General features: G+C 30.6%; 1 protein-coding gene across 1 annotated transcript; it reads left to right on the top strand.

Annotated features, from left to right (window-relative positions):
- Window positions 1-6,185: 6,185 nt before the first annotated feature.
- LOC124927049 (FT-interacting protein 7) lies at window positions 6,186-9,095 on the top strand. Its single transcript, XM_047467389.1, has one exon. The coding sequence runs from the start codon at window positions 6,186-6,188 to the stop codon at window positions 9,093-9,095; it is 2,910 nt and encodes a 969-aa protein (XP_047323345.1).
- Window positions 9,096-9,449: the final 354 nt, after the last annotated feature.

The raw sequence follows: 9,449 nt of genomic DNA, 5'->3' as shown, positions 1-9,449 counted from the left end.
CATGGTAAAACACGTGTAGACAATGGGTGGACACAATTATATTCTTGAGTATCTCTTGAACATGTTAATACTAATTTGGGTGGACACAATTATAATCTTGAGTATCTCTTGAACATGTTAATACTAATTTTTATGTTTGTAGGTTGATTATTAAAAAATTCATGATCGCTTTAAAGTCCCGGATAAATGACATTTTATGCGCCGCCAGAAGTGAATTTGTTGTAATGCGCCGAAAGTGTATTTTTTGGTAGTGATATGATCCGCAAACGACCCACCAATAGCTCTGAAAATATTATTCAGATTACAAAAATTCTCGATAAAAAATCTTAAACGCTTAAATAACGTTATTATTATAACAATAGAGGAATGTTTTCTCGGGAAAACAGGTGGAGACGGACACAATGATATTGTTGAGTTTCTCTAAACTTATTAATACTATTTTTTTTATGTTTGTTGGTTTGTTTATTAATAAAATAATCACCAACGCTTCTAGGCTTCGGTAAAGGTCATTAAGCACTGTCGAGAGTGTATTTTGTGATAATGGTATGAACAGCAAACGACCCATCAACAAATGAAAATATTATTCGGATTATAAAAATTCGGAATAAAAAATCCATTCCAAATAAATAACGTTATTATAATGACAATAGAAGATGTATCCTCCATAAAACGAGTAGATAAGGTGGGTGAATACACAATTATATTCTTAAATATCTCCGAACTTGTTAATGCTAATTTTATGTTTGTTAATTTGTTAATTATTAATAAAATTCACCAACGCTTTTAAGCCCCGGTCAATTTAAGCGCAATCAAAGTGAATTTGTTGGAGTGGGCCGAAAAGTATATTTTGTAGTAGTCATATATACAACAAATGACCAACCAACAATTGAAAATAGTATTGGAATTGTAAAAATTATTATGATAATAGAGGAGGCATCCTTGGAAAATCGGATGGAGACTGTTGGTGATTATTATTTTGATTTTTTTAAATGGTTATCTAATTGTATTTTGAGTGAGTTTTGTGTTATTTTGAACCCTCGTCTTTTTCTTTTAGTTTTATTTTTATATTTAAATGATTTTTATATTAAAAAAAATACAATTAATAATAATTATTATTATTTGACTGTAATTTTAATAGATTAATTTTATTATAATTTCAAATTTCAAATTGCATGCAACTAATTGTACTTATCTCATATAATATAATATATATATATATATATATATATATATATATATATATATATATATATATATATATATATATATATATATATATATATATATAGTTTTTGTTCACAAAGAAGGAACATTATTTGACTTAAACTACAATACTATTATATGGATACAAATACTTAATAAAGCATTGCCGACCTTCTTCATCTCTCGAATATCGCAAAACTTTATTTATAATTTACTTTTTTTTTTTTTTTAAAAAAAACGACTTAGCGTTATTTTATTAAAAATTCCAAAAACGGGTCACACTGGTTTATTATTATTTGAGAAAGTCCGTCCTATATTAATAAATGCAATCTCACGTATATATATTATGTCTAACATTTTATATCATACTTCATGCTTTTTTTTATTTAAAAAAAAGATATTTTATTTATATACAATATATTCACTAGTTTTTATATTTGGTTGCCAACTTAATATTTTTATTTTGTGATAAATAACCAATATTTGTCTTAATCATTATGATCTTTAAAGTGTTCAAGATAATAAAAATTAAAAATATAAAAAAATTAACCATACAAATTAACATGAAAAAGTAGAAAGAAAAGTTAGTAAGAAAAAACTTAGGTCTTTAATTAAAGTTTATATTTAAAAATTCTTATTTAATAAGGTACTTACCGCAGATCTCTCTCTCTATTCGAGGTGGACTTTGCCATGTGCTTGCATCTTCTTCCTTAAAATACGTTTCTTCATTTTTACTACCTCTCATGCAAATCCTTTTCCATCGCCGCAATTAATTAATTAATTAAAATTATATAAATTTGATGTTTTTCTTTTTTATATTAAATATAATTTAAAAAAATAAAAAAATTTCAGTTGTTATTTGAGACTCAGAATTTTAATCAAATGAGATTTAATTTTAAATCATTCTATATTCTATTAAAATAATGCATGTGTTCTTATTCTAATCTATAATTTTAATTTTATTTTTGAATTAGTTTGTTACGTTCATAAATAAAATAATAGTTACTAAGGTTGTGGATGATCTTTATAAAATTGTATTTATTTTGAGATTTACAAATTAGTTTCAAATGTATGATTTTCATTTTCGAATTAATTTGTCAAAAGTGTTTAGTAACTTAAAAAATGTATAATCTTCGAAAGAATTTGAGAAAATTTGAAAAGAAAAGATAGATTTGATGTTTGTCTTTCACATATTTTCGTAACATAACGTAACATAACTGTTGATGTATTTGTATTTTAAATTGACTACTTAAAGATATAGACGCCTTAAAAATTGTATAATGTATACTAATACTTAGTAAAATAGAAGAAATATAAAATTGTTATTTTTTCAAAAATGATAAAATTAAATATGGAAAAAAAATCTATATTAAAGTAAGAAGATTAACCGTTAGTGAGAAAGTTTTAAATAAAATTTTGATAATTTAGTCTAAATATGGTAAAAAATCAAAATTCTATTTATTAATATCATATAAATTCGAAACTCAAACAACAATTTAGCCTAAATAAAATATTTTAAGTAACATTTTTTATAACATTTTTATAACATATATAATTACCAACATATTTTATATTTTTTTAATTTAAAAAACAATCAAACAATTACTTTATGGTCCAATTGCTATTTTAGGCTCGAACTTAGGTCATTTCATTAAATGAGACTCTAACTTTGAATTGTATCATATGAGTTCCAACTATAGAAATTCTAACCCTTTAAAACTTTTTTACAAACAAATGAATTTCCCACCGTCATACTTTAACATAAAAAAATTATTTTCCGAATTAATTTACCGTATTTGTATAAACTAAATAGTAATTCTTTATATTTTTTTTTGTGAGTTTCCAATTATTTTCACATATTACACATCTTTTAAAAATTGAACTGTATTCGACCACGTACATCCCAAAAATACACATTTTAAAATAAAAAATACGTCCAAATTGATAGACCATTTTCGACAAATTAGAATATGTAAATTAAAAAATAATGCTTAATTTAAAAAATAAATGTCTCTAAATATCATTTATGTAAAATCGAGACAAAACTTATGTTCTGAATCACCTTTGGTGGACGAACCTTTAAGTTCTTTCACCAATGTTTGATTTACTCAAACCTTCGTTGACGAACTCGACATTTTCACTTCCATTTCATCTATCAATGTTCGCGCACCCACATATAATAATTTTTTAGAGGGATTTGAACCCTAATCTTAAATATGAAATGTTAACACTTAAACCGCTAGACCACTTATAATTGTAGAAATAATTTCATAATTATATATATATATATATATATATATATTTATATAAAAAATTATACCGATACAAAAAAATATAATAAAATAAATTAAATCTCTTATCCTAATATTAAATAAAAAATATTTTCGTTAATAATGTTATATATACAAAACCTTATATATAATAAAATTAATTAAATTTCTTAACCTAATTTTATTTATTAAGTATAAGACACCTTAAGTAAATATTTTAAAATTATTGTAATTTTTTTATTGTTAAATTTATTTTGTTTTTTATGTTTTTCGTGTGCAGCCCAAGATTCAATAAATATAGCATTTTTTAATTTTATTTTTAATCGTTTCAAGTTTATGTGCGGGTCAACTGACGATCCGACCAAAAAATATATTTATTCTCACATATATATATCCAAATTAACCATAGTTCTCGACCCGACAAATTCAAATTAAGCATTATTATATAGATTATATTATTATAAAGGTCGCAGGTTCATTAAATTTTGTGTATAATTTAAGATATAAAATCTTATTAGCTTAGTTGGTTTAAGGGTTGTAATTGTTTTGTTAGGTTAAAAGTTCAAAACATACCTATAGCATTTTTAATTTTATTTTTAACCATTTCAAATTTATGAGTGAGTCAACCCACGATCCGACCCAAATATCCATTTACTCGCTCATGCCGAAAAGTATAATCGAATGTTAGGAATGTCAGCTCGAGTAAATCGTTCGTCAATGAGGCTGTAAAATGCTTAAGTATAGCCGGAATTGAGAATAATTATAGTTAATAATGTTTCATTGAAAGATAATTTAGATTATATATAAATTCAATATATTTTAATATTGTATTTTAAAACTTTATATACTCCATTAAATTAAAGTTTGTATTTTAATATATTTATAAATAAACATTGAATTAAATTTGGATTGAATTTAATTTTATAAATTAATAATTAATTTAATATAATTATAAATTAGATTTTAAAAATATATTACTTTAATCTTTAATTCAAATTTACAAATAATTTATTAAAAAATATTTTTATACCTTCACTGCATATTTATTATTTATATAATTAATTAAATTTTCTTTTATTCATTATATATTATATCTATTATTAATTAACAATAATTAATTATTTATACATACATAAATTTTAAATTAAATTCAACAATCACAAGTGGTTTAATATTTTGAAACATGAGTTTGAGTCGTAATGTGTATGTGAATTTGTGATTGATGGGGAAGACCAAAAGTAAGGGTAAGATGTCATATTTGAGTTCCTACGTAAATGCGTGTGTGAATTTGCGGTGAGCCAATGACGGGGAAGGTCAAATGTAAGGGTAAGATCTCTACAAATTACTCATCGAATGGAGGTTTATAATGAGAGATCAATTAAAGAATGCTTAAAGTGATGTCATAATATTAGTAAGTCAAAATTTATTTTGGTGGAATATTAGTTGTTTTTAAATAAAAATTTTAAATATATTTTATTTAGTGTTAGTCACAAGATTAGTAATATGAGAGGTCGATTGGGAATGTCAAAAGTAAGGGTAATATCGGTACAAAATGCTCGAAGTGAAGCCTAATGAGAGATCAATTAAAGAATGCTTAAAACGATGTCATAATATTAATAAGTTAGAAATTTAGTTTGGAATATTAGTTGTTTTTAAATAAAAATTGAACTATATTTTTATTTAACCATTATCAATATTATATTTGAAAGATAAAATATATGTGAGTCAGAATTTGAGGTATGGAGAAATTATGATTCGAATTGAGAGAATGATTGTTAGTCACGAGATTAATAATACAAGAAGTCGATTGAAAAAGACCAAAAGTAAGAATAAGACGGATACAAAATGTTTGAAGTGAAGTTTAATGAGAGATAATTATAGATTGTTTAAAACTTTAAAGTGAGATCACAAATAAGTCGAAGTTTGTTTTGATGGAATATTAATTTTTTTTTTTAAATTAAAAATTTAATTATATTATTGTTTTACCATATTATTTTTTTATAAAATGATAAGATATTTTATAATAAAAAATTATTAATTAACTAACATATTAATGAACCCGAATATTAGTAATGTGCGAGGTTAAAATGTCATTACAAAATACTCGAAGTGAAATACGAGTAATGCGAGGTTAATTAAGAAATGTTTGAAATAAAATAACGAGTAATATGAGATTAATTGAGAAGTGTTTGAAGTGAAATCAAAATATTAATAAATTTTGAATTTATTTTGGGTGGTGAAAAAATGATTAATATCATTTTCTAAAGTCAAATCTAAAAAAAAAATTTAACTATATTTTTATTTAATATATTTATATATAAATAATATTTTATTTATATTTTTACCATGCTAGCTAGTTATGATGTACATCATTGTAATTTTTATCCAGCATAACAATATATTAGAATTTTCTCATTTTATTTTTTATGAGTAACAAATGATATATTTTGTAAATAATAAAATACAAAGAATAAACATTATATATAATATTATGTAACACCGTGAATTTGGATCTCATTTCAGCAATATTAAAATAAAATGAATTGGATCTCAAAAAATGGATGGGTCATTGTTTAAGAATTAAGACTCCATTATTTAATTCTTCCAACTGTATTATATTCATTCTTTCAATGTTTAAAGTACTAAACTCACTTTTTTAATGAATATATCTTACAGAAGATTGACAATTTTCAGATTCTTATCACCGAAAACATGATAGGCCACCTAAAGCTAGGCGTTGACGTAATTAGTGCTCACAATCTTCCGCCAAAGGAAGGCCATGGCAACACATCATTTACCACATTCGTAGAGCTATCCTTGGATGGTCAGAAATTCCACACCACTACAAAACCGAACGATCTAAACCCTGTTTGGAACGAGTCTTTCTACTTCACCATATCGGATCCTTCCACCCTCCATAATCATTCACTTCACGCTTACGTCTATAGAAATCAATCACCCGGAAACTCAAAATCCTTACTCGGAAAGATCTCTCTTAACGAAACATCTTTCGTGCCCCATTCTGATGCTCTTGTCTTCAACTACCCTTTAGAGAAACGAACTGTCTTCTCCCACACGAGAGGAGAACTCGGCCTTAAGGTTTACATCACTAACGATTCTTCCATAAGATCTTCCTCGGAAGTTCATAATTCCAAATCTCATACATTTCATCACCTTCCTAGAGCCGAGAATAGTATGTCGAATCCTCCCACGAAGTACGTTGAAATCAATGAATTGAAATCTGAACCGCTTCTGCCTCCGAAGCCCATCGCCATGCACTCTGTTTCCTCGATGCAACCGTTCGAGTTTGCGATTAAGGAAACCAGCCCGTTTCTAGGTGGAGGTCGGGTGGTTGGAGGTCGTGTTGTTCGAGCTGATAAGCCTGTCTCGACTTATGATCTTGTCGAGAAGATGTACTTCCTTTTTGTTAGGGTTGTCAAGGCTCGTGATCTTCCGTCCATGGACTTGACTGGGAGTCTCGATCCTTACGTTGAGGTGAAGATTGGGAATTACAAAGGAATCACTAGGCATGTTGAGAAAAACCAAAATCCTTATTGGAATCTTGTTTTCGCATTCACTAAAGATCGGATGCAAGCGACTATCATGGAGGTTGAGGTTAAGGATAAAGATTTGATTAAGGATGATTTTGTGGGAATCGTCAGGTTTGATCTCAACGAGGTACCGATACGTGTCCCGCCGGATAGTCCACTTGCGCCGGAGTGGTATAGGTTGGAAGATAGAACAAGGGAGAAGATTAAAGGTGAGTTAATGCTTGCGGTATGGTATGGTACTCAAGTCGATGAAGCTTTCTCGGATGCTTGGCATTCAGACGCAGCAATCCCCGTCGATAGCACGACGGCGGCGTCGGCTGTAATACGGTCGAAAGTGTATCAAGCTCCTCGTTTATGGTATTTACGGGTTAACATTGTGGAGGCACAGGATCTGGTGTCAATGGAGAGGAATAGGCTTCCGGATGTGTATGTTAAAGCTCAAGTAGGTAACCAAGTGATGAGGACAAAGAATGTTCGATCGGGAACGTTTAATCCCCTATGGAATGAAGATCTCATGTTCGTGGCTGCCGAGCCGTTTGACGATCACTTAGTATTATCCGTGGAGGAACGAGTGGGACAAGGAAAGGACGAAACGATTGGGAGGGTGATAATTCCATTAAGCACCGTGGAGAAACGCGCCGACGATCGTATCATACATTCCCGGTGGTTCAATCTCGAAAAACCAGTCATTATTGATTTGGACCAACTAAAGAGAGAAAAATTCTCAAGCAAGATCCATCTTAGAGTTTGTCTAGATGGAGGGTACCATGTGTTGGACGAGTCGACTCACTATAGTAGTGATCTCCGCCCCACAGACAAGCAACTATGGAGGCCTCCGATTGGGGTGTTAGAGCTCGGAATCTTGAATGCGGTCGGGCTGCATCCGATGAAAACTCGAGAAGGGAAGGGAACATCAGACACGTTTTGCGTCGCGAAGTATGGACACAAATGGATTCGAACTCGTACGATCGTAGACAATTTATCTCCCAAGTATAACGAGCAATACACTTGGGAAGTGTTCGATCCCTCCACTGTGTTGACTATTGGCGTTTTCGACAATAGTCAACTTGACTCGGGATTGAACAATAAGGACGTGGAGATTGGAAAGGTTCGCATCCGAATATCAACGTTGGAAACAGGACGAATCTACACGCATTCTTACCCATTACTCGTGCTTAAACCATCCGGTGTCAAGAAAATGGGAGAACTACACATGGCTATACGTTTCTCATGCACTTCTTTCGCCAACATGCTTCACATCTACTCACGCCCGTTGCTACCAAAAATGCACTACGTCAGGCCGTTAAGCGTCATGCAGCTTGATATGTTACGTCGTCAAGCCGTTACCATCGTGGTGGCTCGACTAGGTCGAGCCGAGCCACCTCTACGGAAGGAAGTGGTGGAGTACATGACGGATGCAGATTCACATCTTTGGAGCATGAGGAAAAGTAGAGCAAATTTCTTCCGTTTAGTGTCAGTTTTCTCAGGTCTATTCGCAGCGAGGAAATGGTTGGGAGACGTTTGTATGTGGAGGAACCCTATAACCACAGTTCTTGTACACGTGCTTTACTTAATGTTGGCTTGTTTACCGGAGCTGATATTACCGACGTTCTTCCTCTATTTGTTTTTGATCGGCATTTGGAATTTTCGATACCGGGCCAGGTACCCGCCGCACATGAACATGAGATTATCCCAGGCCGAGGCGGCCAATGCGGAGGAGCTTGACGAGGAATTCGATATGTTTCCGACGAGTCGGGACCCGGAGGTGGTGAGGATGAGGTATGATAGACTGAGGAGCATGGCTGGAAGGATGCAGACGGTGTTGGGTGATGTGGCATCACAAGGTGAACGGGTGCAATCGTTGTTGAGCTGGAGGGACCCGCGAGCTACGTCTATATTTGTGACGTTTTGTTTGGGGACGGCTGTGTTTTTGTATGTGACTCCATTTCAGGTAATTGTGGCTTTTTGGGGGATGTATATGATGAGGCATCCGAGGTTTAGACATCGTTTGCCATCGGCTCCTGTGAATTTCTTTCGTCGGTTGTCTGCAAGGACGGACAGCATGCTGTAGTTTTTCTAACATCGATCCGTCCATGCTTCTGTTAATTTTTTAACCAATTAGATTTAATAATGTTATATGAATCCATTTTTCTACTTGAAATAAAAGAGTTGTTGCTCTAACATTTGTATTTGTAATGTTTCGAAGTATTCAATTAGTATCCCTTTTTATAAGAGGTTATTAGAATAGGATAAACTCAATCAATGATCAGCGAAAGCAGGGTTACGAATCCTACGTGGCCTACCACGTGGGTAAGAGATAATGTTTTTATTAATATATAATGTTAAAAAACGTTTCAGTTCCCTTTCTTTATTCTCTTTCTTTATTTTCATTTTTTATTTCCGGCGATCTCTCTCTTTCTTCTCT

Source organism: Impatiens glandulifera, chromosome 2 (assembly GCF_907164915.1).
Source record: "Impatiens glandulifera chromosome 2, dImpGla2.1, whole genome shotgun sequence".
Lineage (NCBI taxonomy): Eukaryota > Viridiplantae > Streptophyta > Magnoliopsida > Ericales > Balsaminaceae > Impatiens > Impatiens glandulifera.
The sequence above is the reverse complement of the archived record's forward strand: the minus strand, read 5'-3'. Positions and strand labels throughout refer to the sequence as shown.

What these genes read in the sequence shown, in the direction of transcription:
- LOC124927049 (XM_047467389.1), top strand. Translation starts at nt 6,186, where the DNA reads ATGATAGGCCACCTAAAGCTAGGCGTTGACGTAATTAGTGCTCACAAT.